Here is a 17,349-nt window from a genome sequence, read left to right as displayed (position 1 = left end):
CTGGCTGAGTCTAAGATTTACATCACATACTTTGACTTCCATCATTGGCATCAATAATGAAGTGCACTTGATGGCACACAGGACTTGCCATCTTTTCTTGAGTATAGCAGTGCTCAATATCCAGAAGTTACATGGCTACTGGATTAGCATCAAGAGTAGCAGTAAGACAAAGAGGATAGCGAATCAACAGGAATTGACCCAATACTGAACTTTTTAACTACTAAATGAGTGGGTATTTAAAATCTATAGCAGCTTTCATTTGATCCATTCAAATGGGTGTTAAACATCTAATTAAAATAACTTTGCAATCAAGGTCTAAGAGTAAAATGCTTATCCTGGGCTGACAGTAACACCCATTTTGGACCGGAGCCTTAGCAGATGCCAATCAGGATAGTTGCAATGGCTAAAACAAGCCACATCACCTGAGAAGGTATCCTGCTGCATAGGGGATCTTCATGATCCTGCTGCATAGGGGATCTTTTGAGTATTTAGTTAGCTTATCTGCTCCTTCTGCATGTGGTGAGCCATGGACGGGTGAATGCTTAGCATACATGGCTATTTATTTTATAATAATCAAAAGGGATTGATGTAGGTCACATGGCAAACTTTATGCCAAATAGTTCTTCGTTGCTCCTCTCATCATCATTTTCAAATGACAGAATCCTTTATTTTACCCCATCCTCAAAGTACTTGGAGTCAAAGTACTTGGAGTCAAGAGGAATTAAATGCTAATATCAGGAGCAGGGAAGGATTAAAGGGAAAACAATAGGTGGTGACTTCAAACAAGTATAGCTTCCCCTCCCCAGCCTCCAGAGCACCTAATTCTAGAAGCTTCTTGACACAGTCTGTCCTCTGATATGTGCAGGCCACATAAAGGGGTGTTCCATGCTGAGTATCTTCTTGGTCAATGTCAACATCATTGGCCACGAGAATTTCCATACACTCCCTATGACCTGTATAACACAGAAGAGAGGTCATGTCACATCAGTGCCTCCCTGCAGGATGCCCAACACACACACACTCTCTCTCTCTCTCTCCCTCCCCCCCCCCCCCCCAACACAGCATACCAAGAACTCATATTGAGCTGTGTAGCCCATGGGTGCAGATTAATTCCCCACACTTGTTTAGGAAGGAAATATAAATCCAGATCTACTTATAGTTAGTTGTACTCAAAGCCCTGAAATTACCTCTCTTTACTGCTTCATGAATAGGTGAAGCAAGGTGACTCTCTAGCTGGGGCTTGGCACCAAATTCAAGTAGCATGTTCACACAAGCTGCACTGCCACTACAGCAGGCATTAAATAGAGGAGTGATGCCATCAACAGTGACTGCATTGACCTGAAACAGCAAGATAGACAGACAATCTTTTTTAAAAGTGATGCACTTCCACTGGAAACCACCCACATCTCAACGCTAAATGCAGCATACTAGGAAAGTGCTGATCTTATTTAATGTCCAAATCCATATCTGCCACCAAATTCAGTGACCTGCAGCAGGAGATGGGTAATATTATTAAGTGCCACCCCACCTCTCTGGGCAGCAGCAGCATAGAACTCTGACACTGAAAAGCTTCTACTGAGAGCTCCTACCGAGAGCTGACTGAAAGGAAGGGGTTTTTCACCATGGAAAATTTAGAATTTTCATATAATCATCAAAAATTGTTTTCATCCACCTCAAACCACACACTTGCAGTTTTCTGACTGAATCAAAAACTTTGAAGGAAAGCAAATACACAGTGAACATTTGTGTTGACCTTCTGGCCCTGTCTATCTCCTGCTCTCTCCATTTCAAGAAGCCACACAGATATCAGATTTCACAATCAACACCATTGCATGAGTCCCCGTTTGTCACAGAGAGAAGGGCAGCTCTGCTGCATAAGCTGAATAGGAGCTACTTGCTGCATAACATGGGTCTAGTATGCTGTATGATAGCACATGGTGCCCTTTGTGCCAGTGCCACAGAATGGGAATTGGGGATCCCAACTGTCCTAGTGGAAAATGATGAACAGCTTCAGTGTGTTCTCCTTATAACCGAGCAGCTAGGTTCACAAAGACCCCCTGCTTCCAACTTGGTCTCTTTTCAAGCCCAATTTCTAGAGCAGAATTAGTTTAAGGCGTTTATTTAGTGGAAGATTATTTATTTTTGTTTACTTAAAAATATAATTTTATAAGTACACAGCCTTCTAAGAGAAGCAGTGTTGTACACTCGTGCCTTTCTGCAGTGCTGTAGTCTTTTCTGTTTCCTTCCATACCAAGCCATTTACTCTGAAGCAACCTTCTCAGGATCCCTGCCTTTCTCCTCAGATGAGTCAGTACTGGGTGGAGAGGAGTTGCTTCTTTGCTAAGTGTTCTTACTTGTATTTTGATGCCTGATTAACTGAATTGGCAGTCCCATATGAAATGCTGCCAATCAATTCCCAGTTCTTGGAGCAGCTTCACCAACATCTACCTGAGGAGAGTATGCAGCCGTATGAATGAGTGCAAAGATTAACTTTTTTCCAAGATGTTGAATATATCTGTTTGAACTGCATAGATAGATAGATAAGATTTAAAAAGAGGCCATTTTACAGCTCTTTTCCAGACTGCTCATCTCCTATTTTGGAAACTGTACAGAACAGGGAATTGTTCAGCTTCTAGAGAAAGGGAAAGCCCAGAGAAAGATGAGATCCAGAAGGAATACAAGGACAGTCATGAAGACTACAGTATATCTGAAGGAATAGACAACCATCATCTTGGATTCCTAAGTCCTACTAGAGTGGTTTCCCATATGTGTTGCAAGGGGATTTGCCCAAACTGGTACAAGTCAGTCTAATGTGTTTTGATGGCATCTCTCCCAGCTCCTGAGCGCAACACTTTGACAATGTATTCAATGGTAAGGCCATGTCTACAGTAAGAACAAAAACATTAGAAAACATGTTTACTGCCATGATGATAGCACTGAAGGTAAATGAGGACAAGTCGGCTGTGTCTACACTGGGCCACTTATTCCGGAAAATCAGCCGCTTTTCCGGAATAAACTGCGAGCTGTCTACACTGGCCCTTGATTTTCCGGAAAAGCAACGATGCTCTACTGTACAAAATCAGCCGCTATTCTGGAAAAACTATTCTGCTCCCGATCGGGCATAAGTCCTTATTCCGGAACACTGTTCTGGAAAAGGGCCAGTGTAGACAGCCCAGTAGTCCTTTTCCGGAAAAGCCATTTTTGCGATCGGGGCTCTTTTCCGGAAAAGCGCATCTACATTGGCCACGGATGCTTTTCCGGAAAAACCAATGCCAATGTAGACGCTCCTTTTCCGGAAAAACTGAAAACAGAATAGTATTCCGTTTTAAGCAGTTCCGGAAATTCATGCCAGTGTAGACACAGCCGTCATGTTTAAACACCTGCTAGAATCATTTCAACATTTCTGTCCTTGTTGACACTTTTGCTAGTTAAAATGAGGTAGTGAGTGCATTTCTAGCATGATGCTTTCCACCAGCATAGACAAAGCCTTGCTGATAGCCAATTCTTCTTACAAAAACACTAGCAAAGCCTCTCTGATGGAAACTGACTTATCTGGTAATAAAGGAAGGAATCCAGGGAAGATTGTTTTAAACTAAATGGCAGTCTAGGGAAAGAAATTGAAAAACACCCCAGTGCTGACGAAAGTCAACAGAATGGGGGACAATTTCTCATGTCCCTGACTATTAATTTATGTAAAGTAAAAGACACTGACTGACCGAGACTGTATGTTAGCAATGAAGAAGGAATGGGGAGAGCTGAACAATAAGGATACCTTACAAATGGTGACAACTGATAGTTCTGATTTGTGACTTTCCGTATGCTGAAAAGATATGTGATCAATAAAGCTCTATTTTTTAAACTGGGTAATTTAAAAAATAACCTGAAATTGAATAATATGAAGATCAAGGTTTGTAATTCCTGGCTAGGGGTTATAAGTTAAATGTACAAACATGGTTACTCAGTATTAATATTCTTTTTTGTTAATGAATAGATCAGTTGTTGGACTGCTCATTTGATTTTGTTTTGCCACTCCACATATAAATTTTTCAGCACAGTAATCAGTAAGCCACGTGTAAAGCCACGGATGCGGCCCCTGCTAACCTTGATCCAACCCCCTGAAGCTCCCCCCAGCATTGGGGAGCTCTTGCTTCAGCCCCCCGCCATGCCCACATAGGGCTGGAGCACACAAAATCTACTAGCCTGGGCCTCCCAGGGCACTGGCATGCAAGGAAAATGTGGAGAATGTCTTTCTCCCTCTCAGTCGGGGTCAGCATTAGTGAGGAGTATGGATTGGGGGGAGGTTGTTTTTTGCTTTTCAACTGATTTTCTGTGGGTCAGCAGCCCCCGACCCAAAAAAGGCTTTCCACCCTGCTGTAAACAGACCCAATGTAATGAATCATATGTATCATTATATTCTCATATTTTATTTTTAGGGTATTTTTACATTAGGTCTAATGTAGAAAAATTTTGTGCTTTTATTAGATGAAACATTTCAATTATATCAGAAAATTTGGGGCAATTCCACTGACCATTCTGGAAAGCACAAAGCATAATGAATAGTCATAATTAATTTGGTCTCGTTTTTTTGCACCGATCAGATTGAAGTTTCAGAGAAGAAAAACATAGAGGTACATGTCTGAGATCAAAACAGCAACCAAGCTGTGAAAAGGTGGAGTCCTTCAGGAGAAAGGCAACCACTACAGAAATGTGAGCAAAACATAGTCCCCTTTTGTGGCCACAATTTCTCTCTCATAACACACACGCTCTCTATGAAAAGCATCCAATACATGCACCTCTATTGAGAATCTCTGCTAATGCCAGTTGTCTTGCCACAGTTCTCATCACTTCCCAAGGAAGTATTGGCCTCATTTATATGCTCATACTCACTTGAGCGCCGTTCTCCAGTAAGACTTTCGCACAAGCAACATGGCCACCTAGACAGGCCTCGTGGAGAGCAGAAACCCGGTCTATTGTTACAATGTTCACATTGAATCCCTAGAATCCAGAGCCAAGATGTGAAAAAAAAAAAAGCAAACAAAAAACAAGCAAGCAACACAACCATCATGACTGGAGTTCATTCCAGGCAGGAGTTACATAGTGGTCAGCTCTACAGTCCTTGCTCTGGCTAGATTCCTACCGAAGTCAATGAGAGTTGCCCTGGAATACGTATGGCTCAGACAATCACTCTGACACTGCAGCTCCTGCATCCATTGCCACTGGAGGGGGATTTAAAGCAAAAGGTAAAGAAACTGAATGATTTTTATCTCTGTTGCTTCATAATACATTGCAAGAAAGATATTGTACTACTTTGGCCTCTAGTGATTAAGTTTAATTTCCTATTTCCAGATATACAAAGGTCACTAGGATATGTCATAGCTACATATTTTATCCAGACGATGAGCACTCTGACCATGAGTGTGATTTATTTCCCAAGTCAAGTGGATTGTTTATCAAATTGATGAAACAGGAGTAAAGAATGCTGAATAGCAAATACTTTTTATAAGCGTTTGTATAAAAAACAGCCCTTCTATTAACAGCTGTATGAACTAAAACTAGCCATGCAAACAGTCATAGAGGAAAACGCAGCAGAAATATGACTAGATTGAAACATGACTGAGATTTTGCTGTATGTTTTCCACAGTATAGCTCCATCAAATGACAAGTAAGAGTTCATGCACATGTACTGTAACATAATCCAGACTCTGACATTCAAAATGCAGTAACTATATCATGCTGGGTTCTAAATCAGGGGTGAGAAATAAGTGGCCCATGAGATAAATGTGTTTCATGAGGGTTAGCCCTGGTGGGCTGCTAGTCACTTTATTTACCTGCATGTCTGCAGCTCTGGCCACCTGCAACTTCCTGTTGGCCATGGATTTCCCATTGACTTCCCTTATTCCATGTGACTGTGTTGGGGTCTTTACTAGGCCTGCTAAATCAAACCCCAGAAGTTTGATCACCAGAGTGTCAATCCTCTGATAAGTATAAACAAGCCTTTAGGCCTGTAATGTGTAGTCACCGCAAGAGAGCACGTAAATGTCCAAACAAAAGACAGAAAAAGCAAAGTCCCTGAAGGTGTCTTGCATCATTTTTCCCAGTGAGTGATGCTGAATGAAATTACTTTAGTTAAGGTACTAAGAGTTTAGTTACAGCATTATGGTCATATTTTACCCTTCAACTGTGCAAATACCACAGTTGTTTTGTTGTGGATCAGTGGTGGGATATGAGCCTAACTTTGCTGGGCTGGCCCATAAACCATATTCAAACTGCCTTATGGCCCTCTTCACAGAATGTGTTGGACAACCCTGTGAGAAATAATTCAAGAATGAAGAGAGGAATCTTGAATATTATTGGCTGACATCTATAACGAGGTGGACCAGGCCCTGAAGTCCCTGCTGCAGGCTTGTGGCTTTGCTACACCCCACCCAGAAAGCCATAGGGAAGTCTTCCAAGAAAGCTAGAGTGGCACAAAGGACCTGACCAAGAAGGGCCCAGCAAGCCTGTTACAAGGAAGCTGTTGGGCTAGAGTGAGGCAGTTCCTTCTGGGAGCTCAAAAGGCTCAGATAGGGCTGAGTTGCAGGAGGGCTACCAGAGCAAGGAGTGCAGACACAGGCACTCAGCCGCCAAAAGGGGTCCACTCATGTGGGGTCCACTCATGTGGGGTGAGTGACATCCCATTACAATGTGGTAGCAAGCAAGGAATCAAAACACCCAGAGTGTAGCTTTTGACTCAGATCGATCATAATGCCAAGAATTTTTGAAACCTACTGCTGGGTAGACACATTTTTTTCCTTCCACTAAACATCCACTAAGTTGTGACCAAACCAGCAAACACTGGCTGCCTTTGCTAAAAGATTTTAAATGTTTCCCACTTCTTGGAATCCTACCCCTATATTCTAACAAAATAGACTGCACTTGGACTTCGTTGACCAGCTCCTTGGTATCAGATCATTTTCAGGAAGGGAGAACTAATCTGCTGTCCTTCCAGGTTGCATTTTGGCGAGTTGCTCTCCTTGAGTTTCTATCTATTGTTAGGATCTAGATATTCAGGCCTGCCTCCTATGCCTATACTTTAAGAATGTAAGTGTATTCTTACATGGGTATAAAAACAAAGAATCAAAATCACAGTCTATCTGTATGATGGTTTGAGGCCTTGTTCTTGAGCTAAGGCTTTTGATTAAGCAGCAGGAGCATCCATGAGCTGGGAAATGTGCAGTCACTTCTTGGCACATTCCAAACCAATCATGTTGAAATAATGCATGTTGGGGCTGTCAGAACCACGATCCAATCTATTACCTTCACACAAAGAGAAGAACCTAGAAGATTTAAAGGAAACTTAGGCTGATGGCTTTGTGTGGCAAGGATCCACTTAACAATACAAGTTATAGAGTGGCACTCTCTGATCAAGCAACATCCGTGGTCCTACATGGTTTTAGTTAGCCTGATGTCCACTTATCATGGTTGTAGCCAAGTTTCCCATAGACCCATAAAGTTTGTTTACAGCGACAAGTCCTGGATCTCAGTGTTCTGTGCAATTATTTAGCTCTAATTTGCCCCCTAAATGTCATCTAACAGCAGTGGAATTGTTGGTAATGCTGACAGACAATATTGACCTCCTGTGGTTCAGCACATTCTCTGGTTTGGCTGGTCTAGTGAAATTCAACCTGTATTTGGGTATGAGAAATCCTCATTTGTTTATTGCTTCATTATTATGCTCCCCATCTCTCTATTGTTTATCTTTATGATCTTTATCTGGTTATTTGAGTGTTTCTGTCTTCTGTATAATTAATTTTGCTGGGTTTAAACCAATTAAGGTGGTGGGATATAATTGGTTAGATAATCATGTTACAATAAGTTAAGATTGGTTAGTTACGTTTCCGTAGAATAATTGGTTAAAGTACACCTGAAAATAATACTATATACATTGGGACAAACAGGAAGTAGGTGGGAAAAAACAAGGGAAAATGGAAAGGAAACAGGATTTTTACTTGCTGGAAGCTAGCACCAATAAACATCAAATTGTTTGCATTTCCGGACTTTGGGTATTACAGTTCTTTGTTCACATGAGAAGGACCAGGGAAGTGGGGGGGAAGGGGTTTGTGAAGGGATACGCCCTCTAACAACTATAACCTTCTCCTTTGAACCTATGCACTACCTGCTTCCTCCTCTTGTTCTCCAAAATCTTTCTTTCCTTCCCACTTTTGCTCCTCTGGATCTGCAATATCAGTGGGAGTGGAGAGCATATAGCACTTCTCTGTGGAAGGGAACACATCTGGCTCTGCTTTATAAGGCAACATGTACATTTTCAGCCTTACAAAAGTGCAATACTTGATCATTAATACCTAATAAATATATTAGTTTCTTTCTGTTCAAGTTCTATGGAGCTTGTATTGTTTGCCTTTGAAAAGAAACTAAGCTTGCCAGGTATCCGGTTTTGAACCGGACAGTCCAGTATTTGAGCTTTCTGTTCAGGAAACAAATTGAGACAATATAAATGAGAAAATATAAATATCCAGTATTTTCTAAATAAGATGTAATGTAGATTGTGATGTAATGTCAAGAGTGTCCGGTATTTTTGTTGAAACCATCTGGCAACCCTAAAAGGAACATACCAATGATGTTTGCTTATTATAATTCAGTTTGTTGTGTGGCTTGTGTCTTGGGTTTACTCCTAGCATGTAATATGACAAAAATGAGTCCAGTTTATAGTTTTATTTATAACCCAGCTCTATGTCTTGAGGTGCCCACTGTAATACATCATTCCTGGGTAAGGCCTAACCAAAAAAATCCTGAGGCCTCACCGCATATTTACTTTTGGTTCTTACCTGTGCAATCAAAGTTTTCAAAGATAGCAGGCGCCCTTGGAATGCAGCTTCATGAAGAGGAGAGCGATCTGCCCAGGAACCTAAAACACCCCAAGAGTTAATTCAAAGGCACTACAAAGGCAGAGATGCCAAAATACAAACAGTTCCAAAAGATCACAAGAAAAAAAAATAGTAATAGAGATGTAGCCGTGTTAGTCTAGTCTAGCTGAAACAAAAACCAGGACTATGTAGCACTTTAAAGACTAACAAGATGGTTTATTAGGTGATGAGCTTTCGTGGGCCAGACCCACTTCCTCAGATCAAATTGTGGAAGAAAATAGGCACAACCATATATACCAAAGGGAAACAATCAAAAAAAGCGAACACATATAAAAAGTACAAATCAAATTTCAGAACAGAGGGGGGATGAGGGTGGGAGGTTAATGTGTGTGAGCTAATTATATTAGAGGTGATAATTGGGGAAGCTATCTTTGTAATGGGTAAGATAATTAGCATCTTTGTTAAGACCCCGGCATAAAGTGTCAAATTTAAGCATGAATGACAGGTCAGAGGTTTCTCTTTCAAGTCTGGTATTAAAATGCCTTTGAAGCAGTATGCAGGTAATCAAGTCATTGAGACAATGCCCTTTCTGGTTGAAATGGCAAGAAACTGTTTTTTCTTTGTGATACTGTCTGATACCCGTTGTGTGTGCATTGATTCTTTGGCAAAGCATCTGAGACATTTGTCCAATGTACATAGCAGATGGACACTGTGCCAACATTCATGCTTAAATTTGACATTCACAGACATTTACCTCCCCCCCCCCCATCCCTCCTCTGTTCTGAAATTTGATTTTTCCTTTTTATGTGTGTTCATTTTTTTTTATTGTATCCCTTTGGTATATATGGTCATGCTTATTTTATTCCACAATCTGATCTGTGGAAGTGGGTCTGGCCCACGAAAGCTCATCACCTAATAAACCATCTTGTTAGTCTTTAAAGTGCTACACAGTCCTGTTTTTTGTTTAAGAAAAAAAAATCACACATTCCTGTCTTGTCTACTTGGGAATACTGATCTGTGTCAGTGTGCAAATTGTACCTATGGCATGAAACCAACAAAATGGGATTGCCTAGTAAAAAATTAATTTCAATGGGAACTGCTGCGCACTCAGCTTTTTTGAAAATCAGGCCACTTATTTAGGAACCTAAGCAAAGCCTTATGGGAGAGATTTTTGAAAGCACTTTTGTGAGTTAGGAATACAGTATCATTAAGACCAGGGAAGCTAACAGACTTGCTGAGTCACTTAGCAAGGTGGTGGAGTGTGTCTCCATGCTCCTAGAAGGGGCGGGATCTTGGAAAGAAGGGGTGGGGTTAGGGTAGCCTCCTTTGCCAGCCGTTCAGTGCCACCTGCAGCTCCAGCAGTGATTTAAAGGGCCTGGGTGATGGCATCCTGCAATGATGGCAGCCAGGAAGGAGCTCAAGTCCCTTTAAAGGTGAGGCAGTTGCCCATCCTCTTAGTGAGCCTGATTGAGACTCTCTGGGGCAATTTTCAAAATCCCACCTGTAGCTTTAATTTTAAGCACAATCCCCACTTTTAAAAAAGAAATCTTGGCCATAGGACTTCCTCAGTGACTTACATTTTATGCCAAATTACTCTGTGGGTTCATTTTCACTTTGTCCTGAGATGTAGTGCCTGCAAATACTGGCTTAGCTTTTCGGGTAACATGTCCATCAAGCCAATATGCTCCCAGCAATTATTTCTCTTAAATGAATACATTTAATATGTGTTATATATTAGACTGCCTTTCCTTCTTACATGCATTAGCAGATAACAGGTTTTTTTTCCCTCTTCCTCACTTGAGGATTTCAGAGGAACATGGAGAAAAGTACATTTGCCAACTGCTTGATTCCTGTTTTCTACACCATTTTGAACAAGTTAACTTCAACAAACCCTAGACTGCTGAGTCATTTGTATATTTTTATTAAATATTCTATTTGTGGTCCCATTTCAGCAGAGTTACTACCTACAGGTATATCTATTCAGCCAAACAGATCATTAGGGACATTGTCATATCTATAGAGATTCTGACAGAGAGAATTTACTGCCCACAATTCAGCATCTAAAACTCAACTGCATCACAATCAGTGCTGTCAGAAATCTGATTTGTGGGAAATTTTGAAATTTGGTTTCAGTCCAGTTCTCATCAAAACCATTCCCCTCCCCCCAGATTTTCCACAATATGGAGGTTCCAAAAATTGTATTTTGGAAATTCCAAAACATGGTGTTTCTGAAACAAAATATGCTCCAGGGAATCCTGACAGATCATGAGTGAAGCAGACATGATACCACTGTTCAGTTGTGAACAGCCATGACACTGTAAATGTTTTGTCAGTTTCATTCTGCAGCCACTTGGGTTCCTGGGGCCTAATGCTCCTAGTGCCTGGAAGCTGCCCTGGGACACAGGTCCCCAGGGCTACCAAATATTCAGGCCAGTTACTTCCCAAGTTGCCTGACTTCTGCAATATTGGATGCCATCTGGCCTGACATCTGCACAGCCTGTGGCTCCAGCAGGTCCAGATGTTTTCCAGGCTCCCAGCTCAATGGCAAGCAGCCTGGAAGTTCCAAAAAGCCCCTCTCAAGTTGAGTCTCCCAGGCTCTCTGCGGAAGTGCATAGAGCTCATATCCCAAGAACCACAGCTTGAGAGCAGGGAGCCTGGAAGCTATGGGAGTTCTCAAGGATTGCAGGGAGTCTGTGGTGAAACAGAAAACTGAACCTGCATGTGCAGAGTCCCAGGCTAACACCTTGACCACTGGGATACCTGGTCTCTCTCTGGATTCCCAAAAAAGTTTCAAAGGGCACACTGGTGAGAATACTACAAGATATCAGGTATGTCTGCACTTGAAGCTGGGACATGGCTCCCTGCTCAAGGAGACATACCCATTCTCACTCTCATTCAGCTAGCACACTAAAAATAGAACGTAGCCATGGCACCCTGAGTGGCCTTTCTAGCCTGCACTCAGCACTCATGGAATGATTTTTCACAAACAATACACAACACATTTACCAGAAAAAAAAAACTTAGTGAAAGCTGAAACTGAAGTTGCTGCCACATTTCAGTGAACCTCCAAAATGTGCCTTATGCTAGAGTTAAGGGAAGAACATAAAGTTAGAAAACAGGTAAGAGCTGAGCAAACTGTTTCACCTTCTTACACAAGACAATGATGCACAGTCCGTTAATAACAGCAGCCTTAACTCTGCCTTGGGTTTGCAACCATATCATATTCCCAGGAAAAAAACAAAGTGTTGCATGATATTTTGTTATAGATGATCTTAAAGAAGCTTGTTTTATAGGCTGAGCTAGTAGTGCCACCTACTTGTAGGTTGCTCAACACTTCCCATAATAAAAACCTTATTGTGGCTGCTTATAACTTGGCCAAACTTGGCTGTTTGGGCTGAAATTGTCCTTGCCAGATGTCTGCCTGAGGTTGAATCACTGTTTGAATGAACTGTTTGTGAGAATGAGGCTAGAAAAAAATGTTTTGCCCATGATAAAATATTGTGGCAACCTTGTCTTTGAAGCTCCCCCCAAGCTTTGGAGCAAGGACTTGAAAACTACGCCAAAACAGGGGGTCTTGTGTGTGAGGGATGGGCCTTTTGCTGTTCTTATGAAAATGTGCCTAAATTTGAACAAGTTGTGAACCTATTGAAAATGACAATGTGCACATGATAAACAGTAGAGATTTTTTGGATTTTAGCAGCTAAATTCCCAGACAATTCCATCCTAACTAAGAAGGTTTGAGATTCTCATAACCTCTAGTAATGACTAGACAGCATGTGCACTATCCAGCATTCCCTGTAAGCTGATCATTTGGGAGGCCACCGAGGAGAAAGTCAAATGCCGCCCAGCTCATTAGCAGACTGTCCACACCACCCACAGCTGGCAGCATGCGTTTCTACTGGTGGTACACATCTGCACTTGCCTTAGTGAACATAAAATTCATTCTGCAGATGGATGGAAAAAATTAGAGGAAACATTGGCACTGTCCCCTCTGAACAACTAAGCATGAACCCTTAAGTCATCAGCTACAGAAATGAAACCGAACTTTCCTTGTAATGGCTGCTCCCTGCTACTCTGGGACAGGGTGGAACTAGGCACTGGAATTGGGAGCAGGGAGTCTGTCTCTCCTGCACTCCCAACGAACCTCCAGCCAACACCAAGAGAACATGGAGGAGACCAGTTGCAGAAGGAACAAAAACCAGAGCAAGGGGAGGGAAAGGAGATGATTGAGACAAGAAATCTCTTAAGACTAGAACTGGAGTGGGAATGAGAGGGACTGAGCAGAAGCCAGGGGATGGTTGCTGGGACTGACTAGAAAAGGAGACCAAGGCAGAGCTAGGCAGAGAAACTTGAGGAATGGAGACTGGAACTGGGCAAGCCAGGAGAATGGGGCTGGGACAAGAAGCCTGGAGTGGAAGAGAGACAGGACTGGGAAGGGGCTGAAAGTGTCAAGCTTGAGAGGAATGGACAGACAAGTCTGTGTCTATGACACTGTTTTCCTTCCATTGCCTGGAATGGAACTCAAAACTCTGGAGTTTCTCCATTCTTCTGCCATCAGTAAGTTTCTGTGAACTCCGCTGCCAATGTATGTGCTTCAGAGGCTTCTGGTGCCATCCTACATACAAGACAACAACCTATTAATGCTATCAGTTATGCTATTTGCAGGAGTCGATGAGCTCAGTTCCCTGGATCTAAAGCTTCTAACCCCACTGATGAAAATGTGGGATTGTATGGACACCCACATGACATAATTTCTTATTTTTGTGGTGAAGCATAGAAATGGACAGACAGCACAGCAGGAGTTAAAGCAAGCCTTTGGGCTTAGCTAGCCCCACGCCATTATATCCGCAACCAATGCCAGGCCTGGAGAGGGAATAAAAAAAGGGAGCCCAGTTCAGGGCTGACTGGCAAAGAGGCAGGAACCGTCTCCCTGCCTGAAGGAACAGAACATGGGCCTGCCAGCCAGAACAGCCACCTACACGTAAGCATCCTCTCCCCACCCAAAGGAGACTGCAAAGAAACCTCAATACCAGAGGGAACTGACTGAGGGAACCACAGAAACATTGTGGGGCTTGCTCCCATCCTGCTCTCCAAAAAGGCTGAAATGTTTTGGTGGAGTTGTATCGCTATATACACGTATTCCATTCAACTTGAGACAGACAGCTGACAGAAATTTCCATCCGAACAGGTAAAACTTTGGCAAAGGTATATAATAGGAAGCATCAAGCAACCTAACCGATAGATAGTACTTCTACCTCCACCTCTAATTACACACAAATATGCTGTGCTGCATAGGCAAACATGTCACACACATATATACTGTATATGTATATTTACACACTTCACATTACATAATGCAGGGCACACTTCTCACCATGAACATGCATATAAAGCTATGTATCTTCAAGCCACCACAGCAACATACCTCCCTGAAATGTGTGGCAAATGTAGTTCCCATAAGGGGCATCTCTTAATTCCCCGGTTATGAAAGGCATATCTGAAACGTCCTTTCTAAATTTCTACAGAGTATTTCAAGCAGCTCTGCTGCTGCTTCTCTCCACATTGCTTTACCTTAGGCTAGGCTGTGACAGTGCATCTGTAATCCAATCTAGTATGCAGGCAACAACATCACATGACCTTGTGTTTTGAAAGATTATCCTTCATGGAGATTTGCAAATGGCCACTTGCAGATTAAAAAAAAAAAAAAAAAAAAGGATGTAGTCCTGGTAACTTTGTATGCACTTAGATAAAGAATCTATATACTGGCGGAGAAAAAAAAAGCCATTGATCAAATATTTTACTAAATTTAAATCAAGGCACATATAATAAGCTCTTTGTCAATACATTAACAGAAGTCTTTTTAATAAACCGTTAGAGAGTTTCTAACGCATTGCAGAAGTGGGAATAAATTAGGGATGTAAAATCCTGTTCAATCAGTTAAGTGGTAAAATGTTACATTTAACTGGTTAACCGATTAAGTGGGATCCTGGGCAGAGGACTGCTTCAGCCTGGCTGCAGCAGCCCCCAGCCAGCAGGGCTCCCAATTCCATGTGGGGCTGTGGGCAGGGGCTGTTTTCAGGCACAGGCTAACCATTACCCAGTAAGCATCACTCAGTAAGGAAGATACTTACCCGGTAACTGGTTAACCAGTTACCTTTTCACATCCCTAGTATAAATAACTATTTATTCTTCTTTATATCAGCTTGGTAAGAATAGTGATAGAAATGTAGCTGTGTTAGTCTGGTGTAGCTGAAACAAAAAATAGGACTATGTAGCACTTTAAAGACTAACAAGATGGTTTAATAGGTGATGAGCTTTCGTGGGCCAGACCCACTTCCTCAGATCAAATAGTGGAAAAAAATTGTCACAACCATATATACCAAAGGATACAATTAAAATAATGAACACATATGAAAAGGATAAATCAAATTTCAGAACAGAAGGGGGATGGAGGGAGGGGGGAGGTAAATGTCTGTGAGCTAATGATATTAGAGGTGATAATTGGGGAACCTATCTTTGTAATGGGTAAGGTAATTAGCATCTTTATTCAAATTTGAGTGTAAAGTGTCGAATTTAAACATGAATACAGTTCAGAGGATTCTCTTTCTTGGTAAGAAGTTACTGTTGGGCCAGATTCTAATACTCTTGCAGTGAGCTGTCATCTTGCATTGCTAATTGTTCCATTGGCTTCCTCAGAACCACTCATGGAGGAGGGCAATATACAGAGTGAATCAGAGTTGGAGGCTCTAGCCTCTGATAAGAACATTGTAAATGTCACTAAATACTGTGTCTTCCGGATTTAATTAATAACTGGTTAGCTGTTATTTTTCAAGTACTTACACATTTTAATTAGAATTGTTACTTTGGTGTTAATTTTTTATCAATGCACTATTGTGGAAGTCTGTAGAAAAAACTACTTGGAAAGAAAAATAGGAAAATGAATCTTTGGAGGCCCATTATATATAAATCGTTTTTGTACTGTTGGTTTCACAGGAATTTTATCAATGCTCTCTTTTATGGTTTCATTCAAAAGAACAGGGACCACTGACTTAGTTCTAGCCAGGCTTTAATTGTACCCTTCCTGGTACCTTTCTTTAGAAAATCCAGTCTAAACCTCTTCCTTACATGCTCTCTGGTTGTAAACAAGGATACACAGTAAAACTGTGTCATGCACACAGTTGATGCTGGCAATTACAATGCTTTCCAAAGCAGACTTCTTTTTTTACTTTACTGTTGTTCTATATTTACTATACTTAATCAAGTGTTGTTCACACTCAAGCTGTTAGAGAGTCTCATTTTGCACACCTAAAACATACCAACTCATGCTACTTTTGCAAAGACTTTGGAAATGGAATGCACGTGTGAAGCAACACAGTTATTAAAATCTAATTTCTCAAGACATAAAAAACTGCTGAATTCTTGTGTGTCGATAATTAAGCTTTTACCTGGGGCTATTCCATAGATCTCTTCTGCTATCCTGGCAGCCTCTTTTCTGTTTCCTTTAACAATATAGAAGTGGGTCAGCAGAGCCAAAGAAATCTTAATTAAAAGCTTGAAGCAAAATAAAGCAAAAATTGCAAAATAAATGTTGTTAAAAGCATGGAGTATGGAATTGCCCTCCATTTTGGCTTGCTCTTTGTATGGTTTCCCAGGTCTGATAAGTTTCACCAGGCTATAATTGGTATCATATGACATCTATTTAAAACCTCTAGCACTTGCTGTTCCTCAGTTACCAGAAATACATTCAGTTTTTATTTTGGAGCAGCCATTGATATTGAATAACAATACTGGGGATTAAATCATTTCATGGTGTTATTGGGCTGGAATTAGATGGCAGGTACGTATTTTTTCCATCTCTGGAGGACAGAAAACTATGTGAATATTCACTATAAATGAATATAATAATGCACACTGAAGAAATGGAAAGGGTTTTAATAATTTATAGGTGCAATATATTTGAAAATTAGAGAGGTTACCTTTTTCCAACTGGGTTGACTTTTTTCCTGAGGAGCACATGGCTCCCATACAGACCAGAACACTTCGAAAGTAGCTGAACTCATAACCCTCCCCTTATTCCTCTTAAAAAGAACTTCTTCCATGAATCTAAAAGTGAGTTTATGATTTTAAAATCCCAAGGCATTAAGCCAACCAACCCTCCCCTCCCCCTCATGATGTCCCAGTGCATTCCAAAGTATATGTCAGTGGTAGCGTCCAATCCTGAAAAGGGATCTGCATAGGTAGGCAATACTTTATGCTAGTTCAGAATCCCAATCAGTCTCTGTGTGGGGATGGAGGCATATGTGTGTGTATTCTTCCTCCCCACACATATTGTCAGCACCAAACAAATATTTTACTATGGGTAAAATAGCCTAGAAAGGAGGGAGGAACTCCTTCCTGCAAGTCCACCTGCAGCCCAAGCATAGAAGAACTTTAACCTCAAGGGTCATACCAGCTGGGGAGCAAGACCTCTCATCTTAAAGATACC

The 17,349-nt window shown here is 41.4% G+C and overlaps 1 protein-coding gene across 3 annotated transcripts in view; it reads right to left on the bottom strand.

Annotated features, from left to right (window-relative positions):
• Positions 1-16,595, bottom strand: part of ASB11 (ankyrin repeat and SOCS box containing 11) — a 31,650-nt gene extending 15,055 nt beyond the window's left edge. The window contains exons 1-5 of one of the 3 annotated variants that reach the window (XM_006122821.4): positions 16,310-16,591; positions 8,826-8,905; positions 4,888-4,995; positions 1,188-1,338; positions 819-953 (exon numbers count right to left, since the gene is read on the bottom strand). In XM_006122821.4, coding sequence (XP_006122883.2) covers positions 819-953; positions 1,188-1,338; positions 4,888-4,995; positions 8,826-8,905; positions 16,310-16,559 — 724 coding nt within the window. In that variant the 5' untranslated portion in view covers positions 16,560-16,591. Of the gene's footprint in view, positions 1-818; positions 954-1,187; positions 1,339-4,887; positions 4,996-8,825; positions 8,906-14,289; positions 16,272-16,309 lie in introns of those variants that run through there. The other 2 variants (XM_025184499.2, XM_025184500.2) reach the window with 2 other exon arrangements.
• Between the last annotated feature and the right edge of the window lie 754 nt (positions 16,596-17,349).

The sequence above is a fragment of the Pelodiscus sinensis genome, chromosome 1 (genome assembly GCF_049634645.1).
Source record: "Pelodiscus sinensis isolate JC-2024 chromosome 1, ASM4963464v1, whole genome shotgun sequence".
In the NCBI taxonomy this organism is placed as follows: Eukaryota; Metazoa; Chordata; order Testudines; family Trionychidae; genus Pelodiscus; species Pelodiscus sinensis.
Note: the sequence above shows the minus strand (reverse complement) of the source record. Positions and strands in the feature narration are given on the sequence as shown.